The sequence below is a fragment of the Carassius auratus genome, chromosome 10 (assembly GCF_003368295.1).
Source record: "Carassius auratus strain Wakin chromosome 10, ASM336829v1, whole genome shotgun sequence".
Taxonomy (NCBI): Eukaryota; Metazoa; Chordata; class Actinopteri; order Cypriniformes; family Cyprinidae; genus Carassius; species Carassius auratus.
In genome coordinates this window covers 4,572,141-4,590,981 of record NC_039252.1, presented here as the reverse complement: position 1 = coordinate 4,590,981, position 18,841 = coordinate 4,572,141, and the positions used below count along the sequence as shown (strand labels likewise).

The 18,841-nt window shown below is 37.4% G+C and overlaps 2 protein-coding genes and 1 long non-coding RNA gene across 4 annotated transcripts; 1 reads left to right on the top strand and 2 right to left on the bottom strand.

Moving 5' to 3' along the window:
- Positions 1–1,241: 1,241 nt before the first annotated feature.
- On the bottom strand, positions 1,242–9,927 carry LOC113109595 (neurolysin, mitochondrial-like). Of its 2 annotated transcripts, none has more exons than XM_026273270.1 (13): positions 9,771–9,927; positions 9,027–9,259; positions 8,803–8,951; positions 7,361–7,465; positions 6,578–6,680; positions 6,338–6,498; positions 6,079–6,214; positions 5,518–5,884; positions 4,338–4,539; positions 3,892–4,099; positions 2,338–2,466; positions 2,065–2,201; positions 1,242–1,611 (listed from the first exon to the last, which is right to left on the bottom strand). In XM_026273270.1, the coding sequence occupies exons 1-13, from the start codon at positions 9,809–9,811 to the stop codon at positions 1,468–1,470; spliced, it is 2,115 nt and encodes a 704-aa protein (XP_026129055.1). In that variant the 5' UTR covers positions 9,812–9,927; the 3' UTR covers positions 1,242–1,467. The 2 variants fall into 2 exon arrangements, with proteins under 2 accessions (XP_026129055.1, XP_026129056.1); XM_026273271.1 differs by having other exon boundaries at positions 1,255–1,611; positions 3,892–4,078.
- An 803-nt stretch (positions 9,928–10,730) lies between these two features.
- On the bottom strand, positions 10,731–12,523 carry LOC113109621 (uncharacterized). Its single transcript, XR_003292995.1, has 2 exons — positions 11,803–12,523; positions 10,731–11,003 (listed from the first exon to the last, which is right to left on the bottom strand). It is a non-coding gene; the product is annotated as an uncharacterized LOC113109621 (long non-coding RNA).
- Positions 12,524–12,910: 387 nt separating this feature from the next.
- Positions 12,911–18,787, top strand: LOC113109608 (small glutamine-rich tetratricopeptide repeat-containing protein beta-like). The gene is made up of 10 exons (XM_026273294.1): positions 12,911–13,095; positions 13,216–13,291; positions 13,468–13,567; positions 13,637–13,741; positions 15,267–15,405; positions 15,505–15,567; positions 16,116–16,153; positions 16,634–16,717; positions 16,843–16,975; positions 18,059–18,787. The coding sequence occupies exons 1-9, from the start codon at positions 12,973–12,975 to the stop codon at positions 16,952–16,954; spliced, it is 840 nt and encodes a 279-aa protein (XP_026129079.1). The 5' UTR covers positions 12,911–12,972; the 3' UTR covers positions 16,955–16,975; positions 18,059–18,787.
- The last annotated feature ends 54 nt before the right edge of the window (positions 18,788–18,841 follow it).

Here is an 18,841-nt window from a genome sequence, read left to right as displayed (position 1 = left end):
TGACGCTGTCGCCTCTGGCTTGCTTAGTTGGGGTCACTTCATCTACAGCCATATCATTGACTTGATTGCAAATAAATGCACAGACACTACTTAAACTGAACAGAGATGACATCACTGAATTCAATGATGAACTGCCTTTAACTATCATTTCGCATTATTGAGACACTGTTTTCTTAATGAATGTTGTTCAGTTGCTTTGACACAATGTATTTTGTTTAAAGCTCTATATAAATAAAGGTGACTTGACTTGACATGTAAATATTTTCCAAACATATACTGTTTGGGTGTGTATTTATATATACATAAAAAATATGCACAGAACACACACATAATATGTAAACAAAAACCTTTATTTTGGATGTGATTTGACAGCACTATTAAAATCATAAACGGTACTAAACGCTTCAAAAACAGCAAAATGATAATACCAAATCCAAAATAGTTATAATATTTTCGTTATTTTTTCTTTTCTTTTTGGTGAACCTAACACTGTTAAAAGCTGTAATGTTTATTCACTACTCCTTTAGAAATTCAACGCATTAGTGAATCGCATTTGAATCTCGGTTTGTTGAAATGAATTGTTCGAGCGAACCGACTCGCTCAAATGAATCTTAATTCTCAGCGCTAGGGCTAAGGGTGGGGGCATCAGGTCCAGTTGTCCTCCATGGAACCCCAAAACAGAGCAACAGCTGACAGACGTGCCGTTTAATCCTGAGAGACCCTGGTAACGAATCATTTTCTCCCAACTGAGAGCTACGGGAAGAAGGATCACCTCGAAGGTTGGCTGGCTGCATTTCTCTGGTTTGTGACGTCACAGCGGATGAGTTCCTTCTAAACTTAACAAAGTGTCAAATATAGCTCATCATTAAACGTCATGACACGACTTCTGGTTTTATCAAGGCTTAACCGCGCGAGGAAAAAAGAAAACGCTTGTAATCTTCTCCATTAGGTTAGGATGTGGATAAAAAAAGAGAGAGAGCTCGTACAAAAGAAGTATATAGTCTCTAGTTAATATTTTATGAAACAGTGTAAAAATATTTACTTCTAACAAACTTCGATGTCTGAAAACATTTTTATTATAAAATCTATAAATAATAACCAGACTACTATAATAAGACAAAATGTGATGTTTGTCTCCCCCTAGTGTTCATTTTAAATTGCTAAATAACAGATTTACATACTTGCGCATTGCATTGTCACTTCACTTATATATAACCAGTATTGCATTTTATGAGTGTGTATTAGAAAAAAATTATATGGCCAAGACAATACTGTTGCATTAAATCAAATGTTTACGTTTATTAAAATTGGTGTTCGATTATTAATGACACCAACTCAACGCTGACAAGAAATGAGGCAGCCTGACAAACAAAACAAGTACATCACATTTCGTTCTAAAACCAATGACAGATGTGTCACTGTTACTGTAAATTCAGAAGTTCGTTTCCTGTAGCTCACAGTGCAAAGTCACTGCCAGTCTTGTTCCTTGAGTCCTTTACATTGAAAAAAGGCATCCTGGCAGGGTTCTCGACCCAGGAACGTCTTCAACATGTCCACGCCGTCCACTGAGCCTCCAGCCTCCAGAAGCACACGCCTGTATTCCCTGCCCACCTGAGCACCAGACACATACAAACACCACAGCATCACACACAACCAGAAAAAAGATGATTCAACACATGCATAGTTCTAGTCAAATCTACTTCCTCTTACCACAGCGCAGACTCATCCTTCCTCATTACTTTGACTATGACGCACACTCACCCTCGTTTGCACAACAACTGTATTAATAGTTTTTCTCACGGTTTGTACTATTTCTGTGGAATGCTTTATTATAACTAATAGTTGTCTGTTCTCAGCAGATGATAAACTCAGATTGGCATGATGCAGCGGTTCTTGCTACATGCCGTACATGGAAACATGAACACCGGCGAATCAGTCATGTGGCAACTATCATCTGCGATTGTGATACAGTTCTTGAAGATGGTTCTCTATAAAAATGCATTTTTATGACACAAACAACGCGAATCCAATGTTTATTAATGCTCGAGAAGGAAAAAGTCAAACCTTCGGATTCAAGATTCCTTCCTTTTTGAAGCGACTGAAGAAGATGTCCATGGAGTAGACTTCACTCCAGAGGTAGCTGTAGTACTGACCGTCATATCCTCCGGCTAAGTGACTGAAACTAGCCGTCATGTTTGTGCCTAAAGAGAACACACTGTAATATACAATTAACACTGAATGGAAAGTTCTACATGCAGACGAGCTCTAACTTCTTAGCGTGTGAAACGAGAGCGAGCTGAGCGCTGGGTATCTGCACACCCTGGATGTGTTTCTGACCTGGTGTGGCCGGGATGCCCAGGATGTCTTGGCTGTGCTTGGCGAACTCGGCCGCAGTGTCCGCTCGGTCTTTAGTGTGGAGCGTCTGGTCAGCTTTACTGAGAACAATCTGCCTGAGGTTCATCAGACCTGCGGACGTATGTTAGAGTATGTGTGAACCATCACTTTCCCACAAATATATAGTGCATGTTTTTAAAGAGTAGCTCAAAAGAATGTGTCAGTAATGAAGTGTTGTGTGAAGGAATTGACTGGTTACAGTTATGAAATGGAGACTTATATCAATAACCAGTATTTTATAACAAGGCCAATAACCACTTAAAATCTAGAAGTCATACCACAGAACAGTTTTCCACTTTGCTACAGTCAATTTTAAATGAGCCTTGGCCCAGAGAAAACACCTGCACTTCTGGATCATGTTTAGATAGGGCTTCTGTTTTGTCCTATAGATTTTTAGCCGGAAATGGCGAATGGCACGGTGGTTTGTGTTCACCAACAATGTTTTCTGGAAGTATTCCTGAGCTCATGTTGTGATTTCCATTCCAGTATCATTCCTGTATGTGATGCAGTGCCGTCTAGCGGCCAGAAGATCACGGGCATCCAGTTAGTTTTCTGGCCTTGACCCTTACGCACAGAGATTGTTCCAGATTCTCTGAATCTTTGGATGATATTATGCACTGTAGATGATGATAACTTCAAACTCTTTGCAATTTTTCTCTGAGAAACTCCTTTCTGATAATGTTCCACTATTTTTCGCCGCAGCATTGGGGGAACTGGTGATCCTCTGCCCATCTTGACTTCTGAGAGACACTTCCGCTCTGAGAGGCTCTTTTTATACCCAATCATGTTACCAATTGACCTAATAAGTTGCTAATTGGTCCTCCAGCTGTTCCTTATATGTGCATTTAACTCTTCCGGCCTCTTATTGTTACCTGTCCCAACTTTTTTGGAACGTGTAGCTCTCGTGAAATCCAAAATGAGCCAATATTTGGCTCGACATTTCAAAATGTTTCACTTCCAACATTTGATACGTTATCTATATTCTATTGTGAATAAAATATAAGTTTATGAGATTTGTAAATTATTCCATTCCTTTTTTACTCACATTTTGTACAGTGGCCCAACTTTTTTGGAATCGGGTTTGTACTAAACAAGTTTCCTAGTGAGTGTGCTTTATAATAAACACACTGGAATCAGGCATAACATTATTCAATTAAAGCAGAAAAGAAATTAGCATATTTTTGTATTAAGAAAAGGAAAACCATGAGGATATTTCTGCACTGTGACATTGTAATGACTGAGCAAACTAACCCCAGAATGACATAAATAAAATCAAATTGCAGTAATGAGAATTATTACTGAAGAATAACTTTGTTTACCAATATACTGTAAAAGCACTTGTCAAACATTACTCTAAATAGACTGATAAATCTAACCTTTGAACCTGAATTTAATTTCAAATGTGATGAAAGGCTTACACAGTATATGTCACTTATTCAAAGCTCAAACACATATTTGAGGACACACAGATCATTATGTGTGTGGGGTCAGTCGCACCTGTGTTGGCCACTCTAGATGCGATGAGTTTATCCAGCAGAGCGTCTGGGATGGGGCTGCCATCTTTATAGTGTCGGGACATCCTCCTGAGCGGCTCCTTCTCCCAAACCCAGTTCTCCAGCATCTGAGACGGCACCTCCACGAAATCAGTCTCCACCTGCGTCCCACTGAACTCTGCGTAGCGCGTCTGGAACAATGCAAGTGGACACTGAAAATCACATCACACTTATATTTACTGGTGTCCTTGTTACAATGTAATTATACACTTAAGTATTGCATAATATTTAATAACTACATGTATTTACTGTTTAGTTAGAGTTACATGTAATTATGCATAATTAATAGTAAATACATGTAATGTGTAACAAGGACATCTTAAAATAAAGTGTTAGCAGATGTCTTAATGATTTGTTATTTTCTTTCAGTGTGGTCTCAGAGTTTCGTACCCGGGAGCAGAGCTCATGCATGACGTGTCCAAACTCATGGAAGAAGGTCTCCACCTCGTGGTGCTGCAGGAGCGAAGGCCAGCTGCTCGAGGGTCTCGTGAAGTTGGCCACCATGGCAGCTACAGGCGTCCTACGCTTCCCATCAGGCCCGAGACATCCCGGCTGGAGCCCAAAGCATGCAGCGTGACCATACTTACCCTCCCTGAAGAGTACAACAGAGCAGTCAATCTGGATCAGGACTATTACTGTCATTACATCAAATGCCATTAAATCTGTTCCTCAGAGAAGGACATGAAGTATTCATCAGATTTCATCTGCAGACTGAAGAGAAATGCATCGGGAACATTTAAGATAACAAACCGTTTAGTTTGGATCCGCATCAATTTACAGGTTAGTGGAAACTTTAGTGTTATTTCAGTATTATATATGTACTATTATAGTACTTATTAATATTTTGAATGAGTTTTTTTGTATTTTCAGTTTGTTTTATTTTAGTTTAAATTTGATTCACTGTTGTGTTTATTTTTTATTTCCTTTTTTTATATTTCTGTTTAACTTTAACAATTTTATTCGCTGCAACTTGAATTAATTTCAATTAAGACGGTTGCCAAAGCCGAATTAACAAGATTAAAATAAATAGCAATAACAACACTAGCTGATTATGGGTCAATGACATAAAATGTTTATTTTTTATGATACATATTTAACAAATCTATGTTTTCAATAGTGCTGTCCAGCGATGATTAATCGTGATTAATCGCATCCAAAATAAAAGTTTGTGTGTACTGTGTATATTTATTATGTACAGTATATATATAAATACACACACATGAATTTATATATTTAAGAATTTTTTTTATATATTAAATATACTTAAATGAACAAATATATAATGCATGTAAAAAAAATTAATGATATACTGTATGCATGTGCATTTATTTATATATATTCATAAATATACACAGTACACACTCATACATTATGTAAACAAATACATTTTGGATGCGATTAATCGTTTGACAGCACTATTTTTTACATAACATTTTTCAAGATGTCAAATTAAGGATTACTGACCTTGATAGAAAGTCAAGAGGGTCTCCTCTTTATTATATCATTTCCTGTTTTTCCTGCAGGCTGGTTGCACCACATTAATTTTTTCTGAACGTCTTGAAGGGTTTACCTGGGATGCAAGTCCAGGTAAAACTGTCCGATCTCCTCTCCAGTCCCAGAGTCCAGTACGGAGTAGAGTGAGACGCTGTCGTGCCACACGTGAGCGTCCTGCAGCCGCTTGAACCTCAGACCCAACAGATCCTGATAGATGTCCAGCAGGCCCTGGGTCACCACCTCCAGAGGGAAGTATTCGATCAGTTTGTCCTTGTCCACCGCAAACTTCACTTGCTCCACCTGGTTCATGTAGTAGGGCATGTCCCACGCGTGGAGCTGTCCGTCAAACGCCAAGCCCCGCCTCTCACAGTCAGCACGTTTGAGTGACAGCAGGTATTCCCGCTCCTGCTCGCCCACTGGCCTCAACCTCTCATACAACTCATCTATTGAGCACCAACAACATTACTAACACATAGACACATAAACAGCTGAAACACTGCCTAATGATGCTGCTCCAAAACAGTCAAATAATTCACTTGATTTCAGCGGTTTTGTCTACTATGGGTTTTTTTGTGGCCGATGCTGATGCCAATATCTACAAAAGCACTGATCCTGAACAGAAAGAGAAGAAACATACCCAGAAACCTTTCCACTTTCTCTGCATTTTTGGCCATGGTCATTTCCAGCACATAGTTGGCATGACTGCTGAAGCCCAGGAGTTTAGCTAGCTTCGCCCGTAACTCAATCAGCTGCTCCAGGATGGCAGTGTTCACCTGGAAACATCCACAGTGCAACCAGAACCTTCCTTTTAGGATTCATTCCCAGCAGTTACTTCATTCCAGTTACGCTGAACTGAATGCAGAGTGTGATTAAAAGCATGCACGAGCTGAACCTACATCTTTGCACCTGCTGTGAAAGGCCATCTCCATCTTCCTCCTGGTTTCGGGGACATGACATCTTTTCATCAGGGGGAAGTAGTGGGGGTACGCGAGGGTGACTTTATACCGCCCATCTTCTGTTTCCTCAAGACCGTTCACGTAGCTTTCCGCAAGACCCACTTGAGAAAGGAAGGAGGAAAACTGTGTGCCAGATGAATTCACTGAAACAGACGTTATACTGCAGATAAACGTGCTTACCAAGCTCTTGCTGAGAGAACAACAGCACGGTGTTTTCTTCATTCAGATTTTGGTTGAAATCAATTGAGAGTTCACTTATTTTCTTAGAGATCGACTTGATTTCCTGAGGAAAAATGACAAAACATCAAAAGGGCAATCAAAATTATCAATAACTATATTATTTTAAATACATTTTCCAGGACTCAACAGTAAGGACTGTTTTCTGGTTTCTCAGTGGGACCAGGAGTAAAAAAAATCTATTTGTCTTGACCAATTTTTCATTGTTTCACTAAACAATACACGGTGTTCCTGGAGATTTTATGTTGGTAAATATAAGACTCATAAAAAAAAAAACAAAAAAAAAACAAAAACAAAAAAACATTTAAGGAACGAATAAAATGGAATACAATATGGTCTCTCTAAGACTGTAAATGTGTTATATAAGCAATATTTCAGAGTTTGAACATGCAATTTGAGGTACAATACAAAGTGATATTCGTCATCGTATTTTTGTCTGGTTCCCAGATTCTTAAATCAAGATGCATGCACTTGAGAAGCAAATTGACATAAGATAAGAAGTTTATTTTTTTTATTTTTTTTTTGGAGAAATTGATCAAAATAAATGAAGTTAATGATTAAAACAAGGAAAAAATATATGCATATAGCTTTAAAAAAATATTGACAAATGGGTGTTCTTGTGTCCATTTCTACAATAAGCCCATTTATACACCAAAGTTCGTTAGTAAGCTTTAAGAGTTCGTTTAAATTCATCCACACACACAAGTTTGTAGTAAACAAACCTACTTCTCGGATATCCTTGGACAAGTGCAATCCGTTCCGTTTCCCTAATTTGATGAGTCGTCCCAGGAATCTCTCCGACTCGGGCGATAAATCACCGGATTGTTTTTCCTATAAAGAGAAGGTGGGAAAGGCTGAGGCACGCACAGTGAATGCCTGGAGTTATGTTGACACCACAGACCTACACTACATGAACACCCTGCTCATGAGGCCTTCAGATCACAGCTCAATCAGAGACCACAGCCTCGTCAAATTAGAGGAGAACCTCCTGCTCGCTCCAAAGAGACATCTCCACTCAAAATGTCAAATTGTAATGTGCAAATCAGCTGTATGAAACGGTTTTGGACAAAGCCTCGATGGGCTCAGCCAACACTATCAAATGCCTTTTTTATGGGTCACCCTGTAAAACTGGACCTGGCTGCCAACTTCCCAGATGACTTTTTAGGACCCAGAGATCAAGTTCTCCAATGATGAGCGCTGACAGATATTAATGGCCTACTATGACCCCATAGTCATGACCTCCAATCATAAAACAACAACAACACACATTCATTCATTCAGGACAATCACCCACTAAACCATGCAATAAACAGTTGACATTAATAAAAAGGGTTTTAACATTTAAAAATACCGATTTAAATTAATTTGAATGAAAAAAAAAAATTAGTTTGTTCCAAACACAAGATTCACTCATCTTTCAAATACAAATGGAGATTTTTTATGTATAAAAAACTTGAAACTTGAGGCAAAATAAAAAAAAAATAATAATAACAATATTGGATGATACAGAATAAATTAAATGAAAGTAGAATACATTAAAATAGAAGGATAATAAATAAAAATAATATAGAAGGATAATAAAAATAATATACAGTAGAAGGGTAATACAGAATAAAATAAAAATAGAATCAAATAAAACAAAAGGATAATAAATAAAAAATAATATAAAAGTATAATACAGAAAAATAAATAAATAAATATATATATATATATATATATATATATATATATATGTGTGTGTGTGTGTGTGTGTGTGTGTGTGTGTGTATGTGTGTGTGTGTGTGTGTGTGTGTGTGTGTATAATAAAATAAAATAGAAGGATAATAAATAAAAATAATATAGAAGGATAATACAGAAAAAAAATTAAAATAAAATAGAAGAATAATAAATACAAATAATATAGAAGGATAATAAATACAAATAATATAGAAGGATAATAAAGAAAAAATATATAGAAGGATAATACAGGAAAAATATAATTAAATTAAATTAAATAGAAGGATAATAAATAAAAACAATACACAGTAGAAGGATAATACAGAAAAAAAAAAAAAATAGAATCAAATAAAACAGAAGGATAATAAATAAAAATAATATAGAAGGATACAGAAATGAAACATCAGAATGATTCAGACTCGTTTTGGTGCATGACTCTGTAATCGTGGTACCTGCAGAGCTGTAAGTCTCTGAAACACATCTACCCTCATGCTCACTTCCACATCGAAATCCGACAGGCGTTTGTCAGCCTCGGTGCTCGCCAATCTCACCTCTTTACACGGCGAGACATACTGAGGGAAGTCCAACACATGCCGTGAAGCTGGAACAGAGCACAGGACAGTGAATAAGACCACACAAAAACATCTTGATGTGAATATAAAGATGCACCACTCACCGGCATACTCTGCTTTTGCGTCTGCGATGACCTGCAGTGTATTCTCAAAGCACACCTTCCCGAGGTCCACGGAGCCCACGGTGTCGTAGACCCGCTCTGTCTTCTGGATCAGTGTGTGTGTGTGATGTCTGATCTCCTCTGGGCTCAGGTCCCAGCGTAGGCTGTTGCTCTGGACAGATGTGACCGATCCATTCTGAAGGCTCATCTTCAGCTTTGAGCTGGACAAAACAACTCTGCAATGAAAGAGCCAGAGACTGACCACTGTGCAGAAACTAGCCTGCATGCATTTCATGTGCACTTTTATGTAGCTCCTCGTAACTTCAGAAATAGAAAAGCTAACTTACACATTATTACTGTATGCATAACACTGAACGAAGAGAAAGCTGAGTGCAGTGCAGGGCTGCATGCTGTGGATGTTTCCAGTGCTAACGATGGACACTTTCACATGTCTTTCACACAGGGAATGTGAACCTGATCTGCTTGTGCTTCACTTACACTGCTTCACATCTGCCAGACTCATTGCCTACTTCTCAGAGAAGTTAATGAGATAACCTGACTACAACCTGATCTAGAGCCTGTCTCAGACTAACGCTTTGTAAGGTAAGAGCGAGTAACTGAGCATGTATAGATTGTCAATGAGAGCCCAGTCAGGTTCATGCAGATGGTTAATAGTACAGTTGTTGTAATGGCAGCCCACTCAACATACACAGCATGAAGTGTGTTAAATAACAGAAAGCACAATACCTTCGTAGCGCTCGGGTCACAGAAACGCCGAGGGTAAACATCGCATGCCTATAGTTTGATACGTGCAACGAGCAAAATTTGGACACAACTCCTACCGTCACACTCGAGAGTTAAACCAACACTACTACAGATGAACTGAAGGCTTGGAGTGTGAATATTAATTACGTAATCTGACGTTCTCCAGACAGAGCATTCTGATTGGCTCCAGGGCAGACGCTGGTAGGCGGGATCTAGTCAGCTGGCGAATTATTGCAAGCGGTTAAAGATTGACTTATGAATATTAAACAGATAACGGTGACGCGATTTTTACGCTCCATTTTACACGTGCGTTACACGAAAAACGACTTCAAAAGAAGGGTTCCTTTCAATTTAATTAAAACAAGATGAAAACCGCCGATAGATCAGTGATTATTTCCTTTCCTTTTTTAACCGTTAGAAACGCATATATCTCATTTTATTATTGACATTATGTAAATAAATAATGCATATCATTGCTCTTTTGTTTATTTTGATTGCCTCCATTTGTAAGTCGCTTTGGATAAGATCATCTGCTAAATGACTAAATGTGAATGTAATATTAAATGTATTGATATCACTATTCCATAAATGTGTATATTATTTTATTACAGAAAAACTTTGACTGACTAAATCCAGACCAGAGGAACTCCAAGATTCTTCAAGAAACCTGCAAAGCTAGTACTGTTAAATAAATAAATAAATAAATACTGTAAACTGAGGAGGCTGTCAAAAATAATGTCATAAACAGTTCTTCTTTATCATTAGCTTCTATTAACTATATTAAACCAACATTGGCACACTACTGAATTATTTATTAAATAATAAGGAAACACACAAACACACACAAATATAGTTTATATAATTATATTAGAGGTAATAATTTAATTAGAGTCAGTAAAGATTATTCTAATTAAATAAAATAAAGCACACACAAATAATTACTGGTACGTGATTTTATTTAAATTATACAATTCTGTTTGTCCACAAGACATTTTCCCAATATTGTTGTTGTGAGTGTCAAGGGGGTCTCTGGCATACTGCAATGTTTCATTTGGAGAGTAGTGGCTTCCTTCATGGTGTACTTCCTGTTCAAAGGTTTACTTATGGATGACTCATGAAGGGAGATGTTAACCTGTGGCAAATATTGAGCATTCGTTGTGCATTTGGTGAGATCTTGGGATCAAGGCATGGCTCACATCACCTAATGCTGCTTCCCTGTTGAAAAAACAAAACAGCATATGCTGGCTGTGTGTGTTTTAAAGCATGACTGCTGGTTTGAGCTGGTCATGTGCTGGTCCTGAGCAACTAGTTCCTGCTCAACACCAGCTCAAACCAGCAGTCATGCTTCAACACAAGTCACTTTGGCTCTAAACCACACCTTTATTTCATTTCATTGATTGGACTCCTTGTTTGCTAACATCCGACTCCTTTGGCATTTAGAGACACCAGAAGCCCGGTGTGTCACTTACTTTTTCCACCAACACTTTGTATGTTTAACGAGTGTGCTCAATAAAGACATTGAAAGACGATGATTGTTTGTGTTTTATCATCTTAGAAATCACGTGTTTATTGATATTTGTGAATTTAAGACCAATTTATGCAGAAAACCAGAAAATGTAAAATGGTTCTCTTACTTTTTTCTTGCCAGTGTAGCTACAGCATTAACTGAATTCGAGTCAGACTTTTATAATTAAATAAATAATGGACACACACACACACACACACACACACACACACACACACTTGCATTTGTGGTTCTCCATAGGCATAATGTTTTTTTATACTGTACAAACTGTATTTTCTATCGCCATACATCAACCCTACACCTAAACCTACCCCTTACAGAAAACTACTGGCAATTTTTTAATTCTATAAAACAGTTTTCTAATTTTTTAAAGCATTTTGTTTTAAGGGGACACTCTAAGTGTCGTCATACACCATGTTTACGTTGTAGTTTCCATGTCATTATACACATGTGTGTCCTCATAAACCAAAACCATACACACACACACACCTTATATAAATTAGCTCCTTTTCTGTAGTAGGATTCATGAACTCTTCATCGTAGTTCTTGAGCAGGCATATTTCCGGCGCACGCGCAGTGCAGAGCGTCAGTCTGACGCGACGCTGTGTCTGGCGCGAGCGCTGCAGCCTCATTCTCCAGGTAGGTGGGCGGGGGCGCACACAGCACCAATATATAATTTTACTGATATTTTTGCGCTGAATATGAGACGCGGGGGTCCTGAAGAGCACCAGAGAGCGACGGTTTCTCCTTCTGTCCGTGAGTGTGTCTCTCTGTGCAAACCAGTGTAAACATCACATCTGGGAGGCGAGTCTGCTGTCAACGGGTTATTGTGACATATACCTGACACTAAATCATATTTCATGTTGTGGGATGACAGTCTGATTCCTGTGTCAGCATTACATCGTACCTGCTTCATCATGTGTGTTTTGGCTTGTGTTTTCCATTAATAACTCACTGTGTGTAACAGCTGCATTAAACTATTCTGTGTAATAGGATCAGAACAGATTTATATTTCAGAATACAACCACATAGCTTTGGTGAACACAAGCATATAAAGTTATTGATAGATGAATGTTATGTAATCAAGATGACGTGTATAAATATGTTTAGTATAAAACATTTATAGTTAGTCATGTCGGTTAATGCACTGTGTACTGACAGCCGTGTCAATTTGTAAATGCATTAATCATAAATGCAGTAATCTGTTTTATTGAATATTTTGGAAGTGTAAAATGTTGTCTCTGCGGTCTCTTGTTGTGTGATTATTGCTCTTAAATGGCCAAATACAAGTCTGTGTGCATAGCGAGCATTATATGTATCCTGAAAAGACACAAATAATTAATAATAAATACTATGATTGTATGATTGTATAATTGTTATTGTTACAATGATACTTTTTAAATTAGTATTTGTTGTTAGGAACAATTATTGAGAAATCATAGGTTGCAACCTTTATCATTAATTTTTACAAAATAAATACCGAAATTATATATTTATTTATATCTCAGAAATAATTTGACATGTTTTCCAGATTACATTCGACATTATCTTCACGGAACAATTCAAAGAAAAACACTGGACACTGTTAGTTTTCTTAAAAGTGCTCAAAGTGTTGAAGAAACACACATATGAGCACTCAACTACTGAAGAATAAAGGATATGATTGTCCTGTTTACAGTAGCAGTGCAGTGTCTGGAGACCACCTTCAAGATCAGCTCCAGTGACTATCATCTTGCCGGCCCTCAGCCGCTGAGAGAGGTATTCCTCAACTCCCTCCTCAAGGTAACTCCCTTCACTGCACACACACCTGGGTTTCTTTCACTATTTTGACTACTGTTTTTTATTGCTCAGTATATTCTAGACACGCTTTCCCAAAAACTCTCATCTCATTGTGGTTTACAGAATGATATTGTTTCATTACCTGAGACGTTTCCATCTCCAGAGGACATCGAGAGAGCCGAGCAGCTGAAAAATGAGGGCATGTCACACTTCCCTGCTGTATTTAGCTTCAGTTCATTTCTCAGGATGCATTATGTATAACTAAATGGCATCTGTCATTGCATTTTTTTCCATTGGAATGATGCAAATAAAATCAGTATCAATAACTGATGTGTTCCCGATGCTCTGTGCACGTTATGCTTTCGTCTCTATCAGGGAATAACCACATGAAGGAGGAGAATTATAGCAGCGCTGTGGACTGTTATACAAGAGCCATTGAGTTGGACCAAAGAAATGCAGTGTACTACTGTAACAGGTGAATGCGTTGAGCTACAGAGACGTCTGTGTTTGTGTTTGGTGTTGACTGCTGGGATTGTTCTCTCAGGGCCGCGGCGCACAGTAAGCTGGGACACTACACCGAGGCTACGGGGGACTGTGAGCGAGCCATCGCCATCGACCCGGCGTACAGCAAAGCTTACGGCAGAATGGGGTGAGATGCTTTCATTATTGTGCCATGACTGTCAGTGATGTTGTTAACCAGAACTAGAACTGTTGGAATCGGAAATAAAGCACACATTATGAAAAACATATCTATTAGATGGAAAACAGGAACTTCAGTGAAACTTAAAAATGTTGCCTTGAAGACTAACTATAGAAAAAGTGATTAAAAAAACAATTATACAATTAAATAAATGTAACTACCATATTTTCTGGACTATAAGTCGGACTTTTTTCCATAGTTTGGCTGGTCCTGCGACTTATAGTCAGGTGCGACTTATTTATCAAAATTAATTTGACATGAACCAAGAGAAATGAACCAAGAGACATGAACCAAGAGAAAACATTACCGTCTCCAGCCACGAGAGGGCGCTCTGTGCTGCTCAGTTCTCCTGTAGTCTACACTGAAGACATAGAGCGCCCTCTCGTGGCTGGAGACGGTAATGTTTTCTCTTGGTTCTAAATAAATGCGACTTATAGTCCAGTGCGACTTATATATGTTTTTTTCCTCATCATGACGTATTTTTGGACTGATGGGACTTATACTCAGGTGCGACTTATAGTCCGGAAAAAATGACTAAAATCTGAAATAAAATATATGAAAGCTAAATAGAAATCTCAAAAACTAATAAAAATGACAAAGTCAAGTTAAAATGAAAACTTAAAAGTATAAAATTTAAAGATCACTCATAATTTTAGTAAATAAACACTATAGAAATAATATTATAGAATTCGTATATAGAATAAAACAGCATAGAAATAATAGTAAACATAAATATTAGATGAAAAACATGAACTTGTACATTTTGCAGCGGCGGCTAACTACAAGGAAAAACTATAAACAAAACACAACTATAAAATACAATTTAAGTATTAATATTACTAAAACTGAAATAGAGTTAATTACAAAAATAAAAAAAAATGTTTAAAGCGTAAACAAAAATATATATAAGAGCTAATTTAAAATGTTGCTAAATACAATAATAGTATATAAATACTAAATTATTTGAATTAAATTACTAAAATATGATTTTAAACAGGCAAGTTATGTTTTAGCATTAATTTAAGTTAATATTCCCTTAACTTTACGAATTTCCCTGAATTAGGAATCGAATTTAGTTACATTTTTAAGAGACACTGCAAATGAATGATTTTTATAAAAGTCAAATTTGTGAACAAATCACTTTTTAATGAATCAGTTGCAGGAGTTAAACTTCAAGTTGAAATATTTGGTTGCGCTGATACTTTTTAATTTAGTATTTGTTGTTAGGAACACTTATTTAGAAGGGGACACTTCAGGTTTACTAAAATGCATTAACGGAATCATTATGAAACAAACAAAAAAAAAAAAGAATCAAATGAATCAGAGTTAGAACCAGAATCAGTTCGTTCCATTTGATTCCCGTCCCTGCAGAACTATACAACATAGAGTTCATCTAGAATGTTCTTCTAAATGTATATAACTAGTAAATAAACTCATTGTCCAGAATGATGCTTCTTTTTCTTTATGATTATAGATTGGCACTAACGTCTATGAGCAAGTATCCCGAGGCGATCTCTTATTTTAATAAAGCGCTGGTGTTAGATCCTGAAAACGACACTTACAAATCCAACCTGAAGATAGCAGAGCAGAAACAAAAAGAAGCATCCAGCCCCGTGAGTAGAAGAAGCTGATCCATCCCATGAAGACATATGAATATATATTGAGTGTCACTGCTGAGAGCTAGCCAGTAATGACACGTTGTGTTCCTGCAGACGGCCACAGGACTGGGCTTTGACATGGCCAGCCTCATCAATAACCCCGCCTTCATTAGCATGGTATGCGCAAGTGAGGGGTTTCACATCTCTCTGTTAATAGTATTAATGAAAAGGGTCATGAATCGCCCCTGTGAGCCCTCGTTCATCTGTCTGGATGCTAGAGTTAAAGGGACAGTCAGCTGGAGGTTTCTAGCACACTACAGCTGCTTAGAAAATAGGCCAGATTCAATTTTAAGAAATATGTAAATGCACAAATCTAAGCTGATGTACTGCTCAAGAAAATTTCTGATTATTATCAAGGTTGAAATCAGTTTGTTGCTTCATATTTTTGTGGAAACTGCTATATTTTCAGTAGAATTCGGTTTATTTAGAATATATATATTTTTTTACATCTAACATTAATCTCTATACTGTCATATGTTTGATCAGTTTATTGCATCCCTGCTGAATTGAAGTAATAATTTCCTTCCAAAAAAAAAAAAAAAAAAAAAAAATTGGAATTCAAATGCAAGTGCATATCTACTAAAAGTGTATTTTGGTGGTTTTTAAAATAATCAACATTGACTAGACGTTTCTATCCACTCAAACGCTTTCTCTTTTCACTACAGGCTGCCAGCGTGATGCAGAACCAGCAGGTGCAGCAACTGTACGTTTAACCATTTTTTGATACAATATTGTGGTATACTTTTATAATTTAAAGGAGTAGTTTATCAAAAAAATACAATTTGTGCCCATTTTCTCAAACTGTGCTAAAAAGACTTTTGCGGGTTTTTTTTTTATTTCTCACCATATGTTGATAATCAACTTTTAAAGCTTCAAAAAGTACACAAGAACATGATAAAAGCAGTCGATATCAATTGAGAAGTTAAGATTCCAGATTTCATTTCAGATTTATTCACATATACTCAAATGTAATGTTTGAAATGTGAAAAATTTTTTGTTTTCATGTTAAGCACTCACAGCTGGGCTTCTGTTTGCTCAATGAAAGCTTTTTTTGGATGAACTATCGCTTTACGCAGCTCTTATTACAGCGGAGAGCTCTTAATATAGGTCTCACACACACACACACACACACACTGGATCATCTCATGAGACGGTGTGTTTGTGATTAACTCTCCTAAACCAGCATGTCGGGCATGATGTCTAACGCAGTGGGGGGACCGGCGGCCGGAGTCGGGGGATTATCTGACATATCCAGTCTCATTGAAGCGTGAGCATCTCCTCTTTGACCTTTGATTGACTTGACATGTGATGTGTATAATATACAACTGCACCAAGCAGAATTATAATGCTAGCTGTGGTTTGAGATGTTCAGTGTGTCCGTGTTTCTCTCAGTGGACAGCAGTTCGCGCAGCAGATCCAGCAGCAGAATCCAGAGCTGATCGAACAGCTGAGGAACCACATCCGGAGTCGCTCGTTCAGCGGCAGCGCCGAGGAGCACTCCTGATCCTGATCCTGATCCCAGCAGGTCTGAGACACCACACACTCATCCTCCTCGAAGAGCTGTAGACCTGCATGCAGTCTCAGTGCACCTCTTAGAGCTGGAGACCTCAGTTAGTGGTCTGCACACGAGTGACATTTCTAACCCAGACTCGACGGAAAAATGAGTTTCTACCTTCGGGTTTGCTCCAAAGCGTACCTTATAAATACAATTTACTGCAATTTCCATCTGAATTGAGGCAGTGACACACCAAAAACTTATTTCAAGACAAATTGTGAATGCAGGGGTAGATTCAAAGATTGTTTTTTTACTACCGCATTATACACGTCTTTACTTTCATCAATTTAATACATGTCTAAGTTTGTACACACTGTGCAACATTATTAAGCTGTGGTGCTCATGCGGGCGTCCACAGTTTATATAACTTGTGATATTCAGTTTTTAGCTCAAATGAACACTAAAGACTTTCGGTCACACTTTATTTTAGGGTCCAATTCTCATTATTAACTAACCATTAACTATTACTTTTGCCTCAATTAACTCCTTATTTGATGCTTACTCATAGTTTATAAGGTAGTTGTTAAGTTTAGGGAATTGGGTAGGATTATGGATGTCATGCATTATATATATTTTATAAGCACTGATAAACAGCCAATATGTTAATAATAGACATGCTAATAAGCAGCTAGTTATCAGTGTGAATTAGATCCCTATACTAAAGTGTTACCAGACTTTCATTCCTTTCAACACAAATTATGATTACAGGAGCAGATTTTGGATTAATATACAGATGCATTTTCTTGCGGATGCTTGCACAGCGCTATGTAATGACCTCAAGACACTTTTATCATAGCGCATCTTTTGCTAACTAACACATTTTGACATTTGCGTCATATAACCAGCCACATATGTGTGACTTTTGTGACGTAGTAAACTTGCTCAGTAGCACACCTGGTACAGGACAACACCGAAGTCTGGACTTTTACACTGAAATCAGTGATGTGTTACTAGTAATAGAGTCATTTTAACTGAAGTATGGTTTTCAGGATCTCTTCATGCATCTGTGTATCCTGCAGAATTATGATGATTTATGAATCTCTGTCTATACAGGGTCGAGAACTGAAGGAGGGCAGGTGGAGAAAGGGGCGCGAGTGCAATCGTTTAAACCCCAGATGGAGGGCATGGCACTTTATATGGAGTCATCAGAAGAGAAGAGGAAAACACATTTAAACTCACCTGATACACAGAGAGCATTATCTTAACACCCGAGTGAGGTTTCTTTGTGTTTGTCTGTGCAGTCCTCTCTTTATGAATGTAGCTGGTAACGACACATCAGAGTTGAGTTTATTTTACTAAACGAACGATTGCTCATATGTTTGTTCCTATTAATTAGCTGTGGGGCCATGGTTATTAATATCCAAGGACATTTAGGGATAGTTCAGTCCTTAAAAAACAATCCACTCGTTGTTTAGTCATGAGGGTGAGGATATGATGACCGAATTGTTGTTTTTAGGGGAACTATCCCTTTAACACATTCTTTGATTATTTTTTTATTATATATTCTGTCCGTTTTAGGAACAAGAGACATTTGTGTGTGATAATCACTATATCAGCTGCTTCTCTAAGCCGGTTTATTTAGGCGTTTGATTTATCAGTAATGAAAGCAAAATATTGCTATAATAAACATATTGTATTCATACATACATCTCACCGTTTGCGCTTTTCTTTTGCATGCTCCATAGTCGGATATTTAAAATCTGATGAGTGATTAAAGATTATGTAAAATGCTCATAAAAACTGTTTGTCAAACAAATGTTAATAAATGTGTCTTGAAATCAGTCTGAAGATGTTAAGTGTTATTATATCCCAGAAGAAATGTTTCAGGAAGCTTTT

What these genes read in the sequence shown, in the direction of transcription:
- LOC113109595 (XM_026273270.1), bottom strand. Translation starts at nt 9,811, where the DNA reads ATGTTTACCCTCGGCGTTTCTGTGACCCGAGCGCTACGAAG. An exon ending in AGAGACTTACAGCTCTGCAG is followed by an intron (nt 7,466 to 8,802) that starts GTACCACGATTA and finishes TTCTCTTTATAG; the next exon opens with GAAAAACAATCCGGTGATTT. An exon ending in GTTCTCTCAGCAAGAGCTTG is followed by an intron (nt 6,499 to 6,577) that starts GTAAGCACGTTT and finishes TCCTTTCTCAAG; the next exon opens with TGGGTCTTGCGGAAAGCTAC.
- LOC113109608 (XM_026273294.1), top strand. Translation starts at nt 12,973, where the DNA reads ATGATTGTCCTGTTTACAGTAGCAGTGCAGTGTCTGGAGACCACCTTC. An exon ending in AAAGCTTACGGCAGAATGGG is followed by an intron (nt 13,742 to 15,266) that starts GTGAGATGCTTT and finishes TTATGATTATAG; the next exon opens with ATTGGCACTAACGTCTATGA. An exon ending in ATATCCAGTCTCATTGAAGC is followed by an intron (nt 16,718 to 16,842) that starts GTGAGCATCTCC and finishes TGTTTCTCTCAG; the next exon opens with TGGACAGCAGTTCGCGCAGC.